The 25974-nt window shown below is 39.6% G+C and overlaps 1 protein-coding gene across 2 annotated transcripts in view; it reads right to left on the bottom strand.

Moving 5' to 3' along the window:
• LOC122798172 (MDM2 binding protein) overlaps positions 1–25974 on the bottom strand; it is a 983220-nt gene that overhangs the window by 749660 nt on the left and 207586 nt on the right. For both annotated transcript variants that reach the window (XM_044066913.1, XM_044066912.1), the window contains exon 7: positions 4458–4575. In XM_044066913.1, coding sequence (XP_043922848.1) covers positions 4458–4575 — 118 coding nt within the window. The remainder of the gene's footprint in view (positions 1–4457; positions 4576–25974) is intronic.

Consider the following 25974-nt stretch of genomic DNA (forward strand, 5'->3'; position numbering starts at 1 on the left):
TGATCAGTTTTTGTTTCCTTTCATCCCAGGATATTGGGTTTGACTGTTTCTAAGCAAAGCATCTCCTCCTCATGGATATCTAAGGCTATTTCCTTTTGTTATAATTTTCATGCCAAATCTCCGTCTACTTCTGTTACAGCTCATTCCACTAGGGTCGTTGCCTCTTCTGATGCCTTCTTCAAGGGGTCAGACACCAATTCCATCCTTGAAGCGGAGACTGGGTTTTCAGTGCATACCTTTACTAAGCACTGTAAGTTGGATATGGTCTCTATGGCCAGAGCAGGTTTTGCTAGAACCATTTTATATGAGTTTCTTGAGGGCTCTTCTCAGCCTTTCACCTCCCATTCTGTTTCTTGAGCTTTTTAATTCTCCCTTCTGTTTGGAATACTGCGGCAGTGACATAGAAGGACAAATCAATATAAGTATGTATTTTGTCCTTTTTTATAATGACTATACTATTTACACATTTTGTTGGATCTCACTGACAGCCAACAAAATGTGTAAACAGTACAGTTATTGTTAAAAAGAAAAAAAACTGGCACAGCAGATAGCATTGTTGCCTTACAGCAAAAGGTCACCTGGTTCAATTCTAGGTTGGGGTGCCTCCTATGTCAAATCTGCATGTCCTCCCTATGTTTGAGTGGGTATCCTTAGGGAGCTCTGGTTTCATTCCACATCCCAGAGACATGCAGTAGGTGATCTGGACATTCTAAATTGGCCAAAGGTTATCAGTATGCATGCGAGTGTGTGGTGTGAATAATCTACAGTGGCAGGGCTAGCCACCTGGCAGTGTACACCTTAGCTCTAGATGATTGCCACTGCTGAAGTGATACCTGGACTCATGTGCAAAAATTGGAAAAAAGGTTGTGGATGGATGGACACAGGGCTGTCTCTCATTGCTTCTTAATGACAGCAACACTTTCCACTTGTTTTACTTTCTATTCACATCTATTTCTGTGGGTTACTGGCAACTTTCTTTGATAAAAGTATTACCAGCACAGTATCAATTTTTATGTCCATATGATGTTCTCTGCAAACTTCCAAAAAAAGTATAAATCAGTATAGTCATGAAAAATAACAGCACTACAGTTTTGCACAATATTTGAGTTGTTTGTAACTGTGTTTTGTGCAAGAGCAATAGCTGGTTTTATAGAAAATTTGATTTACCATTCCAAGATTCTCACATGCCAAATGATTCAATACAATAGGAAAATTTAGTTCTTTACATCATTCTGCTGTCTGAAAAATAATTTTCTACTTTTATTTTTATTTGCGGTGGCATAGCGGTTAGCGTAGTCACCTCACAGCAAGAGGCTCTACAGTTCGATTCTCGCCTGGTGCACCTTCTGTGCGGAGTCTGCATGTCCTCCCCACAGTCGAGTAAATTTAAAGACATGCAGGTAGGTGCGAGTGTGTGTGGGTGTGCCTTCCTTGAAGGTTGGGCACCAGGCTGGCAACTTGACACCGTAAAAATTCACTGCCAATCATTAGTGGACTGGAGTTCTGCTGTGGCGACCCCTAACCGGGAAAAGCCGAAAGACAGTTATTTTTATAGTCCTGTCAGGAGTTTCTAACCTAATACTACCACCAAGTGGCCAAAATACATAAAACGTGTGCATATCTGTTCACAGCTTAGTATTCCTGATAATTTAAATGCATCTCCAGACAAAATACTACAGTCTGCATGTGAATGAAGCTTAAATCTAACATTTTCTCCATTAATTCTTTTTCTTTGCAAATCTGACATGCACTCTTGACTCACTGAACATATCTCAGTATCAATGTTCAGATTCCAGTGTATCAAGTCCTTTCATTTCAACGGTATCCAGAAGTAGTTTATTTTCATGTAAATTCATTTGACAGCACCTGTTTTCCATCGACAAAATGCCTTTTTTATGATTCATAGGTTCGTACTAAGCTAACTGCCCTTTTCAAGCCATTTTAAGCTTAGCCAATTATCCCTTGTGAGACTCAAACCCCACACCTTGTGTTTGTAAGGCAAATACCTTAACCATTAGGCCACCCTTTTTTCTGGCACTTATTCTCTAAGACTGGTTAAATACTAGAATAAGCTTCCTCTCACTGTGTCAGTCACACTTACTGCAAAAGGCTGAATTAAAACTTCACAAGCATTTGACTGGACTCTCTTTAGAGTTCAAACATAGTTTTCTTTTTCACAGTTATTACTGCTTCTTCACATCCTGACTTTATTCTCGTTTTGGTCTTATTATTTGAATCCGACTTTATTTTACATACATCCCTTTCATTATCATTTATATAAATACATATATATGTGTGCATGTATGTATGTCTATCAGTTACATGCATCCAACTGAAAATTCAAATCATCAAAAAGCTGCTGCGCAGGCTCAAAATATCAAAAACTCATAGAATATACCTTTTCCCCACTGATGGCAGAGTAGAAGAGAACAGCCAAGGCCATCTCACTCATCCTGGGAGGAAAGTGGTGGTTCACCTACTTTAATGCTCACACCTAAAGGACACACAGGCATGCACAGTATGCAACATATGGGCCACAAACAGGTACGTGGCTCTGCCAAGGTCTGTAAGATGTCTTTCATAAGACACACACAAGAATGTGTAAACCCACTGGGGCAGGCACAGAAAGTCCTCACATTTGCAAACATGCATATCAGCCACCAAGACAGGAGTTAGGGTCAGAAGACCACTGGTGGTTGTCTGGGAGACCTGCTCCCATGACCAGTTCTTGCTCATGGAGAATGAATGGGCTGGCCAGGTCAAAGGAAAACTGAAAATCTGCAGAAAACTTTGAAAAAAGACACAAAAATTCTGCTTTACAATGCAAGGACACAAGTTTCAATTTATGCTTATTCTGAGTAAAAAAAACATCTCCTGATTTGGTTGGTAACTGTGAGTTTTTACTAATCATGTGATATACACATCAGTCTGCAGCTTCTAGGGATCATGATCTTTAGTCATCAAAAGAAGGAAATCAGGTTCTACTCCTTGGTATTTGGTATTGTTTGTATTGTATGACCGATTTATTGTGGTAACAGTAAAATAAGTATTCCCTCCTGTACTGGACAAATGCAGGTGATAGGCCTAGTGTAGCATTGCATGATGTGAAATAATAACTGTCTGGGACAGTAACATGGACAGAAGAAAACAGTGGCTAGAGCAAAGAGTTGACATACAGGTAGGGTATTTGTTTAAATGTCTATCTCAATGAAAAAGTATACAAAATCATAAAAGATGCTTTAATCACGGGCAAGAGAAGTCTGGAATTTACAGGAGGAAATTAGAAAAGCAACCAAGGTATTGTGAGCAAATAATTTTGGAAGGAAAAATAACAAAGTGGGATGAAGTTAAGCAGATGTTTCAACTACAAGTTAGACACCATCTTCCACATCGGGGATATAGGCAGAGGGAAAGAGACAGGAGGGTTTTATGTGAATGTCCAGCTATGATAGAATTTTTAGCCAGTCTAGAACAGATGCGGCTTTTAAAAAAGGGATAATTAGTACTCTACATAAAATATTGCATAACTAAGAATTAATCAGAGGATGTTAGAAAAGCTTGAGAAAGCGAATATAAAGGCAATTTAAAATGGAACAATGGGAATAAATGGGAATAAAATCTGTTTTGTCCCCAAATATGCAACAAAGTCCAGAAGACGTATGAATTTTTCATGGAAGTATTTGATTAGGTAATTTTATGTCCCAAGCAGCCTTCAGAGTATTTTCCCTAATGTAGACAGCAAATTCTAGAGATGTGAGAGGGAAGAGAAAGATAAGTGGGAACATGTTTTTTGAGAATGTAACAAGTTGGCAGATTTTAAAAATTCCCTACAGGATTCTCTGACAGAAATGTTTGTGGAACAAATGGTAATAACTAAGGAAATTATTCTTTTGAAATGGGATATAGGATCTGAACTGCCTAGATATAGTAAGGCCTCACTAATTTTAATGACATTGGCTGCCAAAAAAAAGCAATTACCAGAAAACGGAAATAAAAATCTATGCCAAATGGAATGAAAGTTCTAAATATTGTTAAAGGAGATAAAATAACTGGAGATGGGGCCCTTAGAAAAGGAAACGAGCAAATTTCATGGAAATAAATGGACTCTATGGGAATAATACATGCAGAATTAATGTTTCAAGAGGTGCGAGGTTTGAGAGAATGTAGGGACTGAACAATTTATGTAATGCTGCGGAGTAAATTAGAATTGTTAAAAAGAAAACATGTGCATACTGCTTGGCAATAACAATGGAAATGTGTTTTTTTTTCCTTTTAGTGTATTTAACTCATGTTACAGTTTAAAATGCAAAGTCTTAATAAAGATGTTTTGAAAAAACATTTTTCCATTTCTGCCCAAAACTATTGTGTAATTTGACTGAACTAAAAATGTTTATTAAACAAAATAATAAAACATGTTTATTATTAAAGCAAGACAAATAAAGCCAGTTCTTTATTACCCAAGATGTTTTTTGGCTTTTTTGACATATACTCCTTCCACTTCTGCATGCTTAGCTGGTTAGCAGGAGAAAGATTCAAATTGCTGACAACGCAACCTAAATGGAACAAGGCACCAACCTGGGGGAATAAGAAACAGAAGAAATATCACTGGACTGCACATAATTTTGTTACTGTCAAACATTCTGAAAGGCCCGATAAACATGAGATTCGTTCTTACATGAGATGCATTCTTACACTGTCAGATGATCTACCAAAGGACCTTCCTTTGCGGGTCTATAATTAGAATTCATCCTTCTGTCCTCTACAGTCTGGTTAAAATAACAACGAAGATTTTGCATCTACACTGTGATACAAGAAAATAAAAATGTGTACTTGCAAACAGGAAATTTCAACAGCAACCAAGAAAATATAAATATGTATTATACAATGTCTCCCTATTAATATTCGAAAACGTGCTCACGGATTGGCCAGCCCAACCAGCATGCCCATTGTAAATCCCACAATATACAAACGGAAAAAGGTCCAGTCGCCCGGACTTTTCTCCGTTAGTATAAACTGCCCCAAAACCTTTTTTTTTTATTTTACAATTAAAAAAAAAAAAGAGAGAGAGAGAGAAAACGGAGACATTCTTTTCTCCATTGCTTCCGTTTCAAAGCATTGATGTACTGGGTATGCGTGGGAACATCCCGTGCGCATGCACAGTACATCAAAACGCAGAAGCAGTATACCACAACCGGTGGAAGAACAGCAATCCGCCATTATACAAAGACATTATTTAAGAAAATTAAGTATTTTTTTTCTTAAATAATGTCATTGTATAATAGCAATAACCGACACCGTGGTTGTGGTATATTGAAGATTTACCCTCGTGATTAAACCACACCAACCATTGGTAAATCTTCAATATACCACACCACGTCGTCAGTTATTGCTTAATTTGCAAACAGGCAATTTCAGTAGCAACCACTGTCTGTCGAAGCAGTTCTTCCAAAGGAAATTAAGTTTAGGTTGAATACAAGATGTATGTAGTAATGCAACTGATGAAGTAAGACTGCTACATCCAACACTATGAACCATCTACAGCCGATCTAAAACTGGGAAAAGCCAAACTCATCAAACTCAGTGTGGCATAACACAAGAGTCAGTCAACAGGAACACAAAGTTGTCTTCATATACTGAGGTACTTAAGAAGGCCCATCTCTAAAAGTAAATCCAAGTAATAATGCTGGTGAAGGTAAGAGATGACAATCAAGGGGTTGCAGCACAAATATCCATAAAGGTGGCATCTTTGAAGAACACAGAAGTAGCCACACTTCTGGTCCCTGACAGCAGCATTTTCCAAAAGCCAGTTCATTGCCTAAATGCAGAAAAAGATAATGAAATGGCCACAAACCACTAAGAAATGGTTTGCCTAACAACTGTCAGGCCTTCACTTCTCAAAGCAAAGATGAGGAATAGTTTCTATCTTTTTAAACGGATCTACCTGACAACATCGACAGTGCACAACACCGACAACGACATCACCAACACCACATAATCGACAGTTCTCAAACACGACACCTCATACATTCAACACATCATAACAACAACCAACAAACAAAACAAATCCCCTGTCCAAAAACCACACACACAACACAAGCACACCAAAATCCTAACAAACAAACACTAAACCTTACATACACAACTATCTACAACCCTAACCGAAACCCTAACCCTAAGGTCCGTCACTATCGCACACACCTAACCGCCTAACCCTAACTCACTTAACCCCCTAACCCAAAAATATCACTACTGCACCCTTACCTAACCCTAACCCTAACTCACTTAACCCACCCCTATCCCTACAGACCGTCAACATCGCACACTTACCTTACTCGCACCCTAACGTCCGTCACTACCGCATACTTACACATCCTTTCCCCATCTCAGTGTTCTCCGCGTCGGTGTTTTCATCTGTCGGTCTTCTGACTTGTCGATCTTCTGGCGTCGGTGATTTCGTTGTCGGTCTTCTCATCTGTCGACGTTCTCAGGTAGACCCTTTTAAACATATGCACTTGAGCTAGGTATGTATTTCTAGAGTATGAATGGTACTTTCTCCTTTACTTTTGTCATGCAAGACCAGAAGATGTATAACTAGACTAGTTTAATGACAAGTCTGACAATATTTTTTAAGAAAAGTGGGATGGTACTAAGAGACATACAAGGGACTCTCAATTCCATAGAAACAACAGCTAGTGTACCTTAAAGCCAAAGGCATGAAGCCCTGAGATCCTGCAGGCAAAGATGATGACTACTACAAAAAGCATTTTTTTTAAAGACAAACTTCAAAAAAAGTACATCTGTCTTATCAACCTATCACAATTACAGATGCTTGATTGGGGCCACTGTTGTATGCATCACCGTAGGAAAGGTTCAAAGTCTAACCAGACTTTCATAGTTGAGCATCCCTCCCCTTTGGGCATCTTGGCATCTTCTTCAACTTAGATGTTCTCACATACCTGGTATGAAGGCAACATTTGTCTGTGCCATCCTTGCTGTCTTCTTGCCTCCCCACAGGCTACAACAGGTTGTCCCAGCATCCCTGTGTGCTAGAGTCTCAAACCAAAACCAGAAAGGCCTGACAAGGGTTTAAGACTCAGGCCTCTCACTTTTTCTGACAAGCCTGAACAACAATTCAGCTAGGGGCAAGCAAGCAGGGCCAAAGAATTTTGGGGAAAAGGAAAGAATGCTCACTACAACCCTTGGCTGCCTGGAAAATTGATGGAGGGAGGGAATGCAGACTGATACAGTAACCACTATCAAACATCTACAATTAAGGGAAGATGGTACATAACTGCATTATGTTTTTCATGTGGATCGATGCTTCAGTTATTACCCAAAGAAGACCCCAATACAGACTGAGAGGGCTACTGACAGCTGAAGGAGGGAAGCATTCTTCCCTCATTAGGCCAGTCATCGAGTACAATGCCCTATTTGGCAGGTACCTCACTAGAAACCTGCAACAACTGAAGAGGCTGCAAAAGTACTTCACAAAGAGGATCCTAGGCCTTAAACACTTGTCCTATAAGAACAGACTCAAAAAACTCCAACTATTCTGTCTCATATCACCTACTTAGAAGCAATCTCTGCTTGACTTACAAAGTCATGTCTATCCCAGCTTTGTTAGAAATGCTACCTCTAAAGAAATCCCAATGCCTCCACACTACACGCTCCAGAGACCTTAACCTCATTACCACAATCAACAGAAAGTACAGCTGCGTACACTTACCATAAATGCGGTTGTTCGAGTGTATTCACTGTTGCAGTCATTACATTTGGGTAATCCTGCTGGCAGGTTGCCCTCAGCCGGCCTGAATTCCAATGTCTTGGGTCCTGTGTCGGCTGCTGTCGCCCCTTCCCTGACGTCAGGTCATCAGGGGTATAAAAGAAGCAGCTGACTCCATTTTATTCAGTTCTTCTTGCTCCAGATGTCAGGTGCCTCCTAAAAGGGTAGCCAAACTTTATATCTATATCAATAAATGTAGCAATATAAGTTTTACCTTCATCTATAAGCAAATACACCACATAGGTTGTATAAATCAGAGAAGGAAGGATAAGATCCATAGAAAAAAGGGGGATGACGGGTGGTTAACCTAGACTGCAACAGTGAATACACTCGAACATCTATATTTATGGTAAGTGTACACAACTGTACTATGTTCTTCGTGTTTCACTGTTGCAGTCATTACATTTGGGTAGAGTCCCAAAGCTATGGTTGGGAGGCTGGAGCTAAACAGTATTAGGAGCGGCTATGAGGCCCTGCAGAACTGCAGTGACAAAGCCTGCCCTGGATTTAGAGTAGAGTGGCAGATGATAGTGCTTTCTAAAAGTGTGCACTGAGCTCCAAGTAGCCGCCTCTAAAATGTCTCTGGTTGGAACTCCCCTGAGAAAGGCTGCTGAAGTGGCTGCAGCTGTGGTGGAATGTGGCCTAATGCCCTTAGGCACTGGCTTGCCATGGTGGAAGTAGCAGAAATGAATGCAGTGGCCTATCCACTTAGAAATAGCCTGCTTTGAAATAGCCTTTCCTTGTGATCTTGCAGCATATGCCACTAGTAATTGCTCTGTCTTCCTGAAAGCTTTGGTTCTGTCCAAGTAGAATCTAAGCTGTCTGTGTACATCCAAAGAATGCAGAATTCTCTCCCCCTTGTTCTGTGGATTTGGATAAAAAAAAGTTGGCAGATGAATAGTTTGGTTAAGAGCCACACTGGATACCACTTTAGGCATAAATGTTGGGTTTGTCCTCAGAGAGACCCTGTCTGGATAAAAAATGATGAAAGGTTCCACAGCCATGAGCGCCTGTAGCTCTGAAACTCATCTTGCAGAAGTAATTGCTAGGAGCAGAGCTGTTTTCCAAGATAAAAACTTTATATCAGCATTAGCGGCTGGCTCAAAAGGAGGCAGGGTGAGCTTTTCCAAGACATAGTTGAGGTACCATGCAGGTATTGATGATCTCCTTGGAGGCCTTAAAGTTTTTGGCTCCTCTGATGTACTGCTTTAATAAAGGATGAGAAAAAATTGGTGGCTCTGTATTGTTATCAGCCGAAATGGCAGAGGCATAAATTTTAATTGATGAAAAAGATAGGCCTTTGTCCAGCATCTCAGTTAAGTATTGCAGAATCTGAGGAATATTTGGTACAGCTGTATCAGTTCCTTGTGCCTAGTTCCAAGCACAGAATTTCTTTCATTTTCCAGCATAAGACTTTCTAGTGCTAGGCCTTCTGGCTTCCAGAATGACATCCATCACAGCTTTACTGAGAGGTGTTTTTTGTATGACTACATTATCCGCCATGCTGCCAGGTTTAATGTCCTGAGTTGGCTGTGCAGAATCTGATTGTTTTGCTCGGACAGTAGATGAGGTATTTGAAGTAAGGTCCAAGCTAAGCATTGAGACAAGTTTCTTAGGATTTGATACCAGTACTGGTGGGGGCAGTCTGGGGCAATCAGTATCATCTTTGACTTCTCCTGTCTGACCGTCAGGAGTACCTTGGGGAGGAGAGGCAGAGGAGGAAAGGCATATAGTGATAGGTTTTTCCAGCTGAAAGATAGGACGTCCACTTTCCATGCCTGTCTGTGATAAGTCCTTGTGCAGCATCTTTTTAGTTCTGCAAAGGGGGTAAGAATGTATGCCCCCCCTGCTTGTTTATGTACCACATGACCATGGTGTTGTTTGTCTTTATTAGTAGTTGTCCCGGATGAAGTAGGTCCTTGAAGGCTGTGAGGGCATTTTGAACAGCTAGCATCTCTTTTTGATTGATATGTGGATGCCTTCAGTTTGAGGACCATGTGCCCTGAATGCATCTTCCTGCTATGTGGGCCCCCCCAGACATAATCTGATGCATCCGTTGTTAGTGTCTGCCTGGCTGGGGGTAATGAGAATGGCTGCCCCTTGTTCCGGTGACAAGTCTTTGCCCACCATCGAATCTCCTGTTGCAGGCAGGGAATGAGAGTAATCATTGTTTCCAGGCTGTGGCAATGTTGAGTCCAAATGCTTTTTAGGTAGCATTGAAGTTTCCTCATATACAGTCTTGCATATGGAATTAGTAGGATGCAAGATGCCATGAAACCCAAAGCCTGCAGAATTTTTCTTACAGATAATTGGGCCTTTGTTGCCAACATTTTGAAATACGTAGTCAGTTGCCTTTGTTTGTCTGGCGTGAGATAAGCCATCTGGGCAGTTGTATTCAAGCTTGCACCCAGGAATGTTATCTCTTGAGAGGGTACTAGTTGTGATTTATTTTCGTTGACTGTGTACCCTAGGCATTAGTAGAGAAAGTAGAAGTAGACCACCACGATAAAAATGCACAGTTTACTGAAAATAGATGAGCGCTTTCGTGTGCACAAACTGCATGCTTCTTCAGATCTAATATAATAACTATTTGACTCCATTTATATAGTAAAAAGGAAGTATCTTTGCCCTGCTAATTATTCAGGTGGAACAAATAATCAATCAATCAAATAATTAAAACAATTTACGACAATCAAAGAGTGTAACCTCTCTTCTATACTGGAAGCTTTTTAAAAGCTCCTATATTACACTTCTACTTACATGAAACATGCTCTAATCAAAACAAATCTCAAAGGTTATAAAATGTTATAAAACATATAGATGCATAATATTTCAAACATTTTGTTTACTTCATTCTGTTTAAAAGACTATCATCTAAAATATATATATATATATATATATATATATATATATATATATATATATATATATATTAACTGATCTCCTTACATAAAAATTACAACATTCTGCTAATTCAATTATGTATGAACATAAATCTGACCAGATACATCTATAAAAAATAAACTAAACTCAATGAACTGATTCTTGCTGAATGGAATAACCATTCAGTGTTTTGCAATGCAAAACATGGGATGGAAAGAGAACATGGAGTACATGGAATAAACAGAAGGAAAGGAGATGTAAACAGCATCCAAGAGGTCTAAAGGAAATGATCAGCATAGACAAAATGCTATGTGAAATGTACTGTGTAGAAAGGTATAGTCATTTGCGTACCTTCAAAGCAGATCTAATGCTTACATAGGTGTTGAGGCCAGGAGGATAATGTGCCTTCAATTTTAAAATCCAGCCTAACTCTATATGTTCCAGCTCATTAAAATTATCCCCTTTCCTCTTGTTAAGGGTTTTTTTCTGCAATATCTTAAAACTAAAGGCATGTCCTGGACATTCCAGTATATGCTTAGCCAGGGCATTCTTGTTATCCTGCTTCTTGATTTCATACAAATGATCATATATACTATCGTTAAGGCGTCTTGTGGTCATGCCAATGTAAAATGCTTGGCACATTCCACAATTTGCCATATATATAATATTCAAGTCTTCACAATTCGCCATATGTTTTGGTTCATATTTGTAATCTAGGCTGGGATGTATAAACACTTGATCAGTAGAAATCCAAGTATACATATTGCATTTGCCACAGGGATAGGTACCCAGTCTCTTTATAGTGTTTACATGGCTGTTAACTAGCCTTTCATGTTTCTCTACACATAAAATCCTCTTTAAATTTTTACAGTTTCTATATGTAAAGGTGGGCCGAACACCTACTACCTTTTTTATATCACTATCCACTGTCAGAATGTGCCAATTCTTGGAGATCACCTTTGTGATATATTTAACATCACTAGTGAATTTCAAGAAAAAATTGACCCTGTGAGTATCTGAGTCACTAACATTCTGCTGATGTAACCTCGGGCGAGCCCTTTCTGTTAAAGTGTTATCATCCTTTGACATGAAAGAGGATTTGATCTTATGTACCATCTCAACATCATAGCCCCTATCGAGGAATAATTCCTCTAACACCTGATATTCCTTATACAATTCCTCTGGGTTATCACATAGTCTGCTGACCCTAGTGAATTGACCCTTAACTATATTCCTGAAAATGAATCTGGGGTGCATGCTATCAAACCTTAATATGGTATTCCTCCAACAGGGTTTCCTGTAAAGGGACGTATTAAGTCTCCCTTTCCCATCTTTGCTAATCCTGATATCTAAGAAATTGATGTGTGTGACTGAAGCTTCTATCGTGAATCTTAAAAACTCTGTGGTCAGTTCAAGCTCCTCTATAAAAATGGTGAGTTCTTCAACTGTCCCCTCCCAGAGGAGTAAGATGTCATCTACAAATCTTCTGTAAAGGAGAACTTTCGAGAAGTTAATATGACTGAATAGGCAAGAGGACTCCCAAAAGTGCACTACCAAGTTGGCATATGTGTTAGCACAGGGAGTCCCCATTGCCACTCCCCATTGTTGTAGGAAATGCTGTTCTTTATACATAAGAACGTTATTGGTTAATACCAATTCTAGCAAGGTGTTTAACAATATTTGTTCATTCCTACTATACCTTTGATTATGATTCAGTATATCTCTTATTGCTTCCTGTCCATAGAGATTAGGTATAGAGGTAAACAGACTCTTGACATCTAATGTTACCATTAAACAAGAATCGGAAATAGCCATATCCAACCTTTTTAGATCTTCCAATAACTGATATGTATCCCTTAGTATAGTCGGTATTTCTGCCACTATTGGTCTCAATTTCTTTTCTATGTAGATGGAAATATTTTCTGTTACCCACCCATTCCCTACTACAATGGGGCACAGAGGAGGTGGAAATTAATCTTTATGGACTTTGGGAAGCCCTTTGATGTATGGTATCTTGGGATGTTCTATGAAAAATAAAAGGTATAGCTCTCTGTCAATTTGTCTACACATCATCAAATCATACAATTCTTGATGGACTTCATATATGTGTCTCTCTACTATAGCCTGATCAATCAATTTATATGTCTCACCGTCTTCTAATAGCTTATTCATACCTAATATGTAATCATCCATATTTAACAAGACAACCCCTCCCCCTTTATCTGCAGGTTTAACAATAACATTCTCATTATTGAGTAAGGCATGGATAGAGTTCCATTCATCTTGATTCATATTAAAATACAATGCTCCTGGTCTATCTCTAGAATAATACAGATCATGTTCACAAGCCTTAATAAAACAATCTAATAAGGGATGTAAAGTTGGCGTAAAGGTACTCTTCTTTTTGAAAATATGGTCAGTATTATTCAGCTTATTCATCTCTAGAGTCCCACCTTTATTAAAAAATAATTTTAAGGAAACTGATCTAACAAACTTCCTCAAATCTATAAGTGCTTCATTGAGATGACTGACCTGTGCTGGTATATAAGAAAGTCCTCTATTCAATACTGAAATGTCCACATTAGAAAGTTCAACGTAAGATAAGTTGAAAATAAGATGATTCAAACCCTTGTCCGCTCTTTCCTCAGCTGTGATTCTCCCGAATGTTTTCGCTTCGTTCTTCCTCGACTCCGTGATCTGTTTCCTGATGCCCTGTTGAGTTGAACGGGCAGGGGTAAAAAACGTTCTATGCTGTCCTGCACCTTTGGCTTCGTTCCCATGCTGTTGTGCTTGTTGAACGCCAACTGATTCGGAGGTGGCGTACCTGACGCAACCAACAAGGAAGTCCCTGTGAGTTCAGGATGTGATGTATTAGTAGCGTTGTCTGGCCCCGATGAAAGCATAGTCATGTTAGAAGTCTTTTCACAAATGCCAGATGTTAAAGAAGAATGTCCTTGTTCTCTGCTTGAATTAGGCAGTCGCCCAAGTAAGGATATATTTGTATTCCTCTTTGTCTGCAGAATGCAATTACTGGTGCCAGGCACTTTGTAAAGACCCTGGGTGTAGTAGATAAGCCAAAGGGCAGTGCAGAGAATTGGTAATGCATTGAACCAGCCTTGAATCTGAGGTATCTTCTGCACGACTGTCTGATTGGAACATGCAGGTATGCCTCTTTTAGGTCTAAAGTTACAAGCCAAGCATTCTTGCCCAGCATGGGCAGAAGCTGCTGCAAAGTCAACATTTTGAATTTTGGAATATCCAGGAATGTGTTCAGAATAGATAGGTCCAGTATCGGTCTCCAAGCCTTGTCCTTTCTGGGTACCAAGAACAGTCTTGAGTGAAATCCTTGTCCCTGCTCTTGCTCTGGTACTTGCTGAATGGCCCCCATGTCCATGAGGGATGAAACTTGCTTTTGTGCCTCTGCCCATTGATATTTTGGCAGATCTGGCAAGCCGTTTGCCTTTGGCATGGTATGGAAATGGAACTTGTAGCCTTGTGACACTATATTTAGAACCCACTTGTCCTGGGTTATAATGTGCCAATTTTGAGCAAAAGGTGCTACTTTTCCCCCTAAGGGTATTGCTAGAAGATTGGTGCTTGGTGCAGGAAGGGGAAAGTCATTGGGACTGCCTTTTGTATGCATGTGCTTTATCTTCTCCAGCTTTGGAGGCAGAAGCACCCCATTGTTTTGACCTATAAGAACCTTGCGCCTGGGATCTGCCCCTAGGGCATCCTGATCTTCCCCTTTGAGGTCTGTCTGACACAGGAAAGGACCAGCTTTTTGTAGGCCAGTGTCTACTAAACCTTGGTGGCTGTATTTGTAAAAAATCTTTAACAGTTTGCATAGATTTAGCTTTGTCTTCCATTTTCTTTAACACCTCTTCTGCCTTAACACCAAACAAAGTATCATGCTGTAAAGGTGCATCTAGTAACTTAACTTTAACATGATCAGGCAGATTTTGTTCCTTTAACCAAGCATGCCTCCTAATTACAGAACCTGTAACTGCCGCCCTGCAGGAGGCCTCCAAAGAATCAAAACCACATTGCAAAATATGCTTTCCAGCTTGTTCAGCTGCATGCAATAAATCTTCCATTTCCTTGTTTTCAGCACATTCAGAATATAGCATCAATTTCTGTTTAAGCAATCCCATGACATGTTGCTGATACTTGAGCATATGAAACTGACAGTTTAAGGCCCTTGTAGCCAAAGTTGCAGATGTGTAAACCTTTTTTCTCCATCTATCCAGTGCCCTTGAATCTGTCAGAGGAGATAGGATTTTTTGCTGTTGAGGCCTTAACTCCCTTTGGACCCTGTGAAATAGTTGCTGGGTCAGCAGCAGGGTTTTTAAAAAGAAATGTGTGCGAGTCAGGAACCCTGTAGTATCCGTCAGGCTTAAAAGGAGCTGGAGGTAAGGAGTCAGGGTTGGACTCCGAAAACACGTCATCTACAATGTCTAACACAGGTGGAATGGCTAGAGGCCTGTGCTGTGGTAGTAAGAGGAAATCCCTGAGCCTCTTTTTAGATTCTGAAAAATCTTGGCTTTCCCAGTGGAAATGCTCCCTCATGGTATGCAGGGTTTCCCCAAAGGAATAATCCTCAGGAGGGGATGCTGAAGGAATAGATTCTTCAGCATCAGAATACTCACAGGAGGGTAAAGAATATCCCTGATCTGAAGAGAAATCAGAAGAAATAGAAACCTGATCTGAAGATTCATAGTCAGTGTCTTGCCTAGCCTCTTATCAGGAGGGGAATGGGTACCCCTGATCAAGGTAATCAGGTCTTCGGCCATTTTGATCATTTGTTTTTTGGGTATAGAGGCCCATACACGTGGCTCATGAGTTTGTTTCTTTGTTTTTGAAGATGCTTTAGTCTTTGAAGATGAAGTCGTTTTAATGTAAAGATGTCGAGTTCTGAATACACCCTCAGAAGCCGGTACCTGCTCAGCGGCTCCAGACCTATCTGAGGGATTAGCGTCCGAGGCTCTAATACTTTGAGTATCCAGCGGCATGGTTGACTCCACGTGGGAGTCGGTAGCGGCTTGCGACTTCAAAGTAGTGGGTGTCAGGGGCTGCGAAAGCGCCTCACTGAGAACCGGCGACTGGCTTAAGAGAAGCTTTGTCGTCGATTTTGGGCCTCGGTTGTTTATCTCTATCCTTTCTTTTGCATTTTTTGTACACTCCGGTAGTCGGATGGCTGTCGACGACATCTTAGGATAATTAAACTGGCTACCAAAATACTTTAAAGCAAAATTACACCTACGCTTAATAGTGCGTTGGTTAAATCTAGCACAAAACCGAAACCGACAACCAGATACGTTGTGATCAGGGCCTAATCAAGGAATACAGTAAGAATGAAAATCCTTATGAGGTATTTGCTTTCCACAAGTAATACAGTTATTAACTTTTTCTGACATTGGTCTGGAGCAAGAAAAAAGTTTCCCTAATGGGGTACTTAGCTTTATTGAAGACTTCAGTTCTGAAACTCAAACACGAAAATTTCAGGAGTCGGCCAACCGGCACTTGCGAACTGTTTCTGCTTCGGGCACCGCGCAGCAAGAAAGTCTGAAGAAAATGGCGTCAGCTGTTTCTTTTATACCCCTGACGTCAGGGAAGGGGCGACAGCAGCCGACGCAGGACCCAAGACTTTGGAATTCAGGCCGGCTGAGGGCAACCTGCCAGCAAGATTACCCAAATGTAATGACTGCAACAGTGAAACACAAAGAACATCAAGCTGGAGGGACAGGTTCATAACCCAGAGACTGCCCATGCTATGGAATAGACTTCCCATACATGTCAAGCAGAGTGCCTCACTGGCCCTCTTCAAAAGAAATCTTGAGTGGATGGGAAATAGAAAATTCACCCTGGGGATCACTCCAATGGCTCTACTCGACAGAGGCACTGGGAACTTAGGTCGGGTGGTACGATGCCAGGGTAGTCTTATAGGCTAGGCTTGTAAAGGCTCCAGGGCCATTAGTCTAGTACACACCTATGAATGGTATGAGTGAACACTGTTCTTATCCTGGAGATAAGGTTCAGTATGTAATGTTTGGAAAATGGATGAACCAAGGACCGGGGTTGGCTGCTTTCAACATGTTCTGAGCACCATCCTGTTTTAGAAAGGTAGTAGCAACTGTGGTCTTGGGAGAATGGGCTCTGACTTTTCCTTGTAAAGGTTTACCATGTGTTATTTGGCAGAAAAACAATAAATGGGCTATCCATTTGGAAATAACTGGTTATTTTAAAGGGAATTCATAAACAATTAATCTGACTTTCTATTCTGTCTGGGTAGAAAGAGAGTTGCCGGAAAACATATAAAGAAAGGTGAGATCTTTCTCCCTTTATTCGGGGGGTTTGGAAATAACACTAACTAAATGCAGATTTAGGGCCAAATCTGATAAGACTCTTGGCACGAAAGAGTGGTTAGTGTGCTGGGTAACCCCATCCTTATGGAATACCAGAAAAAGTTTGTTGCACATCAAGCTCTTGCATTCATATAGTATCCTGACCATTGTAACTGCTATCAAGTATACTATTTTGCAGAAATAAATAGAAAAGCTGTAGCTACCCAAGATTTTATCCCCAGTTTAGCCCATAATGATGACAGTAGTATATCCCTCTGGTCTGTTTACATATCCCATCATTGTTGTACTGTTAGTTATCTTCAATGTTTCGGGCACCAATTCAGGACTGAATACTCAGAATATAAATAAGTGTAAACATCTTTAGATTTATGTGCAAGACATACACTTGAGTCTACCTGCCCTGTCACCTTGAGATATTCAAGGTGTGGCTTCCTCAAGCCTGATCTTCCCAATATGTACTCATAGTCTGATGGATGGCTGGTGGTCTGCAGGGCAAAATTTGGTTCATACTGATGTTTAGTTGTTACCAATTTAGTTTATAGGATCATAGGGAATACAAGGCAATTGAGTCATATGATCATTTAAGCCTTGCTAGTACCACCCCTCAGATTTATTTAATTTATTTTACATTTGTTAACTGGGAGAGTCCAGCTGGATATATGTCCATTTTCAGTGGAGGCCCGGGGAGAAAAGCTCCAGAGAGACAATTAAACAGAACATACAGACAAACTTGGGTACATATTTCACCTAGATCCTTTAAGGTATCTAGTTAATGACACTTATAGGTATAAATTGCAGACACTTGTAGATTAAAGTTACAGACAGATACATATTTCAACTAGATCCAGTAGGGTATCTGGTTATTGACACATATAGGTATAGGCAGCAGACACTAGACGGACACAGTTGCAATAGTCATTAAACAGTATTACATTGTTAATAGTAACATTGTTATATGAATATTATCATAACTTTGATATGGTACATGTTTATATGCAAGTAAATGATATGACTCTAGTTTAGGACAATAGTTACCATAGTACTGAAGTGGTGCAGGTATTAGTCTGGAGTAGAGCATGGACATAACCATTTGTTACTGAGGAAGTTGCAGATAGTTTTTTTAAATTTAGGTAGTGAGGTTATCAGGGATAAGGATGTGGGTAGGGAGTTCCAGATTTTGGCCACATAAGAGGAGTAAAGGGAATGCTACCCAGTGAAGGAGAGATATATTTTGTTGATAGAGTATCTTGTGAGTAGTAACTAGCTGACTATAGATAAGTAAGTTAGGTAGTTCCATCCAACTCAATTGTTTTAGGTTTAGGCAGTGATGAGTTCTATATGAGCTGCTGTTGGCAAATTTGGCTATCTGATTGTAGCAGGTTGTCATGATATTGATTTCTGTTTTGGATAAGTTAGTCAGGATGGCTGAGGCATACAGTAGTGTTGAGAGAAGGTGTGAACGTGCAATTGTAGTTCTAGCATTATGGGTCAGGAATGCTTTGTGCTTGTAGAGGCTGCCTAGCTTTTTGTTAGTATTTTAATGGCCAGATTAATATGTACATCAAACTTGAGCTTATAGTAATAGTAATAGTAATGCCAAGTAGTTTAGTCTGGGTATCAGGTGATATGGGGGTACCATTATTAGAGTGGATAGTAAAGGTGCATGTGGGGACAGTTGTAGTTGAGGGATAGAATAGCAGAAGCTTGTTTTTTTTGGGGTTGAGGATTAAGCCATTCTCAGTGAGCCATGTTTCCACTGAGTGAAAGTTATCCTGGGTATTTTTGTGGAGGTCTAGTAAAGTAGGGGCATTAGATATTATAGTTGAATCGTCTGCATATTGTATAAGGGTTGAACTTTTTGTAGCTGAGTGGAGATTATTTGTAAAAATTGAGAATAGCAAGGGGCCTAGTATAGATCCCTGAGGAGCTCCGAGTATAACAGGTAAGAGTGGAGATAAGTTATTATTCCACAGTACTGCCTGTTGTCTATTGTTAAGGTAGTCTCTAAACCAGGAGACATAAGTTATCAAGGCCTAGGTTTACAAGATGGGAGATTAATTTCTCATGGTTAACCATATCAAATGCCTTTGATAGGTCAAGGAAGAGGGCTGAAGAAAGTTTACCATTATTCCTGTTGTGATTAATGGTATCTGTGAATACTAGCAGGGGAGTAGTGGTGCTATGTCCTGGCCGAAACCCATGTTGTGTATGAGATAGGAGCCCTTGGTCCGTGAGATGTGTCATTAATTGATGGTGGATACATTTTTCTAATATTTTAGCAAGTGGGGATAGTATTGCTATTGGTCTGTAGTTAGATATGTTGCTAGATTGAACCCCCTCTCTCAAAATAGGTCAAGCCATTCAAGCCTGCAGTGAACTTGCTATGGCCCATGCAATCACCCAGTTTCTGCTTGAGGGACAATTCTGTACCACACTGTTTAAATTGAACTGGGAGTCTATTATAGAGATGGGAAAGGCACTGGATGATGAACCTCTCCCTCTACTTTGCTTTATTTACCTGCTGGTGAAGATTTAGATACCTTGTGCTGGTATCTGTGGGGCTATCTCATTAAAGGAGATACAAGAGGTTCAGGAGCACTGGGTTCCAAATAGATCAGATGGCAAGACACAGATTTCCTATAGGGATTCTACAAAACACCAAATATAGGGACAGAGATTTCACTATTTCCAAATAACTCAGGGATTTTTAAGCCAGTGATCCTTTTTGTTAGGGACCCCTGGAGTCTCTCTAGCTGTTTGACATGTCCAACTAAAGTGCATTGCAAAGGGGGAATTGCATTCAATAACTGGTCTAATCAATGCTGAATATATGGAACAATGACTTCTTTAGATATGGAATATATCCTTTTGTCAATCAGCTGTACTAAGTAGAACGACTTCCTGACTTATGTGGTTGAATGATGATCAAAAGAAAGGGGGTTATCAACTAGAAAGTTTCAAGGTATCTAGCAACATTTTCATTTTGAAGTATGGTATTGCTTATGTTGTACACACAGAGGACAGATTGGTAATCTTCTCAAATGCAACAATATTAGTGCAACTTGTCCTTACAAGCATTAAGTTCTTGCTACAGGACTTGGTATTACAGGGTAACTTCACAATGACTCCCAGTTTAAAGTTGTCTGCAAATTTAGTTAAGTCAGAAGTTTTGATTTGTAATCTGGAGATGAGAAAAGTAAATGCCAAACAAAAAAGGGCACCAGCACAGATCCCCACCAAACAACACTAGTCCCCTTCATACTCTTAAGATAAGGAGCTTGCCACATGCACATGGATTCTATCCTTCAGTTAGTTGTCCATCTTACTACATAGGAATCCCTTTGTAACACTTGATATGTATTAATTATACTAGCATGGGGGATGGTATCAAAGGCTTTGGCTATATATATATAGATATATATATATATATATATATATATATATATATATATATATATATATATATATATATATATATATATATATATATATGTTGTGTGGACAACAGGATTACTATCAATATCTTGAGTTACTCTCTTCACAGAAGATGACCAGATTCAGTAGCTAGAATCTGTCTTTGACAAAGCCAAACTGCTGTAGATCTTAGCCCGATGAGATTTTTGAAGTCATAATTTATCAGGTCAGTTATAATGTGTTCCATGGCTTTGCAAATAAGACTGTCAAGCTACTGGGTCTATCACTTCAGGGGTCTGTGGTGGCACCTTTGTGAAGTGGCATCATCACTGCTGTATGACAACCCTCAGGGACAAATCTGGTGGCTAAACTCAAGTTGAATAACTTTTAGAGTGGTGTTGCCAGGGCCTGCCAAGAATTCTTTATTAACCAGCCAGGGATATTAAGTCTCAGAGAAGCCACATTTTTATTTTAAGACACCACCATCAGTACATGTTCTTTAGTGATGATGGGAGGTATATGAGATTCAGGAATAAGTAGGCTTTGAATAGTCTTCTCTGGGGTATAATTAGCACTGAATTTGTTGGCCAGTATGTTGGTAATGTGTACTGGGTTGGACTAGAAGTTGTCTAATATAATCAAAGGAGGACTTGTAATTATCCTTAGATTCCAATGCTAACCTACGTTCATGGGCTGCCTCAGTAGTCATGGCAGGAACATACACCTTCTTCACGTGTCTGTCTAGCAAATTACTTTCCCTATCATTTGGGATGCTGCTGCTGCACCCTAGTGCCAGTCTAGCTCCTCCATCAGAGAAGATTTCAGAGACACTGTATAGGGTATCTTTAAGAAGAAATTTGTGAGGTCCTGGACCCTATAAAATGATCCAGCCTCTAGGGATGGGGGGCTGGTACTACGGCTCTAGGAAAGCAGTACCAAACATACCCATAAGAGCCTTCCTGGACTGGGGGACACATACTGGTTTAGCTCTGCTCTGTGAAGTACAGGTTTCATGTGTTTGCTGTCTGAAATGCATGGTATCTCAAAATGATAAAAAAGGACATCTTTACTGTTTGCGTCACAGCAATATGGAGAAAACACATGATCTACAGTCCAGTTCTTTCTAGAGTAACAGTCCCACTCAGTGAGTCCTCTCTAAGGCTTTTTTTTGGAGGTTAAAGTCTTAACACAGAACCCTGTGCTGGGTCAGTTCTAAAACTCTGAAAAAAAATGAAGGAATCCCTGCTCCAACTAAGCCCAGTCTTGAAAGAGACAAAGTTAGGAGGTATACTCAATGGTAGTCCAGGTGTAGCACAGACCTGCAACTCCAAAAGGGCCTTTGGTTTAGATGAATGTGATGTGGTTTTAGGATCCCAAGTAGAGGTGTCCCTGGACAACTTAAGACTTTTTAACATGAAATATATATGCATTACAAAAAAAAAGTGGGCATACTGCCATCCCCTTGTCTAATCATAAAGTGATGCTCCCAAATGCATGTCTAACAGTTGAGATATCAGAGCTTTTTTCAGTTCATTGAAACATGCTGCTGCCCAAAGACATAGTGGACTCCAAATATGCATGGCCAAAAGTCTCAGCTATATCAGATGCAAGATAAAGTTTAAATAAGTGCTTCTGTCAGGTTGGCATCCCTGGACCTACAGTCTCTACTAGCACTTTATGACTTGAAGGGATTTCTCTGCTGCTTCTTGTACTTTTTAAAGGTGAATGTCCACAGTGTTAGGCTATGGATCAGACAACATGGCAGATTTCTGCACTGCTAGGGACACAGGCCCTCTTTGATCTGGTATTCCAGGATGGACTTCTGTCTCACTATTGCTGATTATGTGTTTAAAGCCCAGATTAACCTCACAGCTAGTAGAGTCATGCTTTATCCCTAGGCAGTATTCATAATTAAGAAATATTTAATCTGCCTCTTAGTAGCACACTATCAGTAGCAGTTATGCCCTATAACTCCATGTAGGTGGAACATCTCATGGGTGCCTACACAAACTTAGATCAAAGAGATACATAATTTATATTAAAAGGACAAATGGAGAAGCTCAATGGGGCACTTTATTAGCTCAGTCTTTAGTCAGAGACTTAGATGGATGAACTAACAGCCTCTTAGTTCTCTTCTAGCACACTAACTGCACATACAGCAATGGGGTGAGACAGAGAACTGAAGATGGCATAGGCTGACATGATCTTTATACCATGTATGTAAGTACGTCCACGGTGAAGGGGACATCAGCAAGTCCACATGCTGGACCACAGCTTGCAGCAGATTTCCATAAGGTGATACCTGCAACAGTGTCCCAAACAAAGAGCATCCTCTAAACCAATGGATTTGAATAGACAACTGGTGTGTCTTTAAATCACAAAGTTCAAGTTACAAGGAGGAGAACAGCCTTTTAAAGGGTGGTGGAGAGGCAGATGCCCTTTAAGGAACTGTTTGACCATCTAGTACTGAGTCAAAATCCTCTCTTCATACGGTTATGACAAACAGCTTATATTTGTATCTGATCACTGACTCGCTGAGACCTAGGTTATCCAAGTGCTTAAGAAAGAAGCACCTGCATGCTGAATGACTGGGGTTGCATAAGATACCCCTCCAACCAGACATCTTTAAAATAATGCCTCCAGATGAAGCAGTACCCTATTTCAATCAAGTTTTCTAAAGATAATAAATGAACACACACACACTAGTTAGAACAAAGAGGGTTAGATAAAACCCAACTCTATGACTAACAAGATCAACCAGGAAACCAAGCAGACAGTGGAATCATGCTGGGAAAATATGGTCCAAAAATAAATATCAAGCTACCCTTCAAACTTTTAGACACCTGAGAAACCTTGCAAAGCAGCATATTAATAACAATAAAAGTCCTACTTCTCTAACTTCCAGAGGACCAACCAAAATAATGCCAAACATTTCTGGTCTCCAATACAAAGACTATTCCATCCTAGTTAAACCACCGTCCCTCTCACCATCAAACATTAACCATACAGAAAGTACTGCTAACCAGTTAAATTCTCATTTTGTAACATCTATTCTATCCCACACCAAACAAAGGCAATCAACCCTCTCCATCCCAATAGCTCTCAATAATACACTGAAATTCAACCTCAAAACTGTTTCCACTTCATTAATCAAAAGTATTTACTAACTTTAAACCAACAACAATGGCCATTGATAACATTCGGACAGAATATCTGAAAATTACAGCTGAATCTACAGTGTATCCAATATCCATCCTTACAAATAGCTGTCTCAGTCATATGGAAAAAATCTTTCATCATAACCCTCATCAAAGATGGCAAACTCTACAGACCTAAAAACTACAGGTCTACTGCCATACTATCTCCACTGTCAAAAATTGTTGAAAATGTGTCCACTCCCTACTACTACTACTACTACTACTACAGTAACTTAATGACCACAACCTAAACTCCAACAAACAGCATTGTTTCCACCCTGGCCACAACAGTACAACTGCCCTCTTTAATTTATCAGTACAGTCAACCATCGCAGAAACAATAGTAACTTGGTATCAATCTTCTTCAATTTGTCTAAAGAATTTGACACAGTATTACATATTCTATCCTCAAACAGCACAGTGACGGAGTCTTATTAGATAACATCCTCAAATATGACCTACACCTACTCCAAGTCTTAAATAAAACCAACAGAAAACTAGGGTCCTTCCACATGGCCAGAAAACTCCTTACTGCTAGTAAATCAATAGCTAAAACCTATTTGCAACCCTCCATCCTCTACGCAGCACCTATTTTCACAAATCTTAACATCACCTATAGAATAAAACTAAACAGCCACATTTGCTGTAAAATACCTCCCAGCCAACACATCAGTGCATAGCCCTAAAATAACTAAACTGACTGGAACTTCCACAACAATTGTCTTACTCCCAACTTGTAACTGCCAATAACCTAATATACTGCCCAGACAAATGCCCAATTCTAAGAAATTTACAATAACCTTACACAAGTACCAGAACACTAAGGTCCAACAATAAATTGCTCCTAGCAACTACCAAATCCAACACCTCAGGTGATGACTCCGTATGCTTCCAACATGTCACTAGGCCTGGAATTCCATGTCACTTTTCACCTAAAACTCTCAGAAAAAAATGTTTTAAAGCATCATTAAAACAACACAAACAATAACTGGTTTGGTTCCTGCAGTGCTCCTGGATAACCACAGGTCCAATCTCATTCTAAACACCTTATTTCTCTCACACCCTTACTACCCACTTTCTTAACCCTCACCACTATTAAATCTGCCCACCCCTCCCAATTCTTATACAGCTTATACTAGCTCATGGGTCTACATCAGATGATACAGTTTTCAGAAATTCAAAAATCATACGGTCGAGACCATATAATCAATTTTCTGAAAACTCAAACATTTTTAAAAAACCCACAAAAATCTACCTTTATGTTTTTGCAAAGGGGCAGGCTCCCCACACCCCCTGCAAATTATATATACTAACTCAAAGATTGCACTACAGTGAGGAAAAGGATACATTTCCAGATCTGCACTGTACCACAATCTCTATCCAAAAGCTTTGGGTTTTCAAAAACTTGATCAAATGGTCTCAACCATATGAATTTTGAGTTTTTGTAAACTGACAGACATGTATGAGCTAGAGTCCTTATCTCCACCTCCATACCTGCTCTCTTTATTACAAATCCCACATCTTATCTCAGTCCTCTCTAATCTCCACTTTTATCTCAACAAGTAACCAGCTGAAAAGGAGACTGAATGTAAGATCCTTCCTTTAAACCTTATTTCCTGAACATTATTCTGCATATTATATCAACGACCTCCCAGTCTACAGGACTGCAGACTTAAATCAAACATATAGCAAGAATCCAAACAAAACAATCAAATCCACATGAACAATGCACCACATCATAAATACCAAAATACCACTCAACTAGCAAAACCTGAATTAAAAATCAACCCAAAAACTAATTCTGTCCCAAATCTCAGGTTCAAGAACACAAGTAAGAAACAAACCTCCAGCTTGTAATCATGAAAAAGGAAGAAAGAAGAGTACAGGTATAGAGAAAACACATGAGTAGAAATAAAGCAAATGACTCAATAAATACATAAATAAATAAATAAGCATAGACTCAAAGCAGAATACAAATAAAAGCAAATCAGTGATGGCAGAATCCCATTCCATGTGCCATGTCAGAACCAATAAAAACATACGAAAAAATAATAATCATTATTAACAATAAAATAAATAAAACTAAAACCAAGTCAAGGGAAGAAATCAGAAATTACAACAAACAATAAAATAGCCTTTTCTTAAGACAAAAAAAAAAAGATGCAAAACAAAATAATAAACTACAGTCCTCATACATGCCAGAACTATAACCAACTTTCCAACTCCAAGCAGAAACAACATGGAAAAAATTTTTTAAACTGAATTGAACCTGTTTATATCCAGTGAAAATATCTACAGATAGCAAGTAAAAAACACTAACGGAGCCAAAAAGCAC

This window comes from Protopterus annectens, chromosome 3.part1 (assembly GCF_019279795.1).
Source record: "Protopterus annectens isolate FY-2018-M chromosome 3.part1, PAN1.0, whole genome shotgun sequence".
Lineage (NCBI taxonomy): Eukaryota > Metazoa > Chordata > Ceratodontiformes > Protopteridae > Protopterus > Protopterus annectens.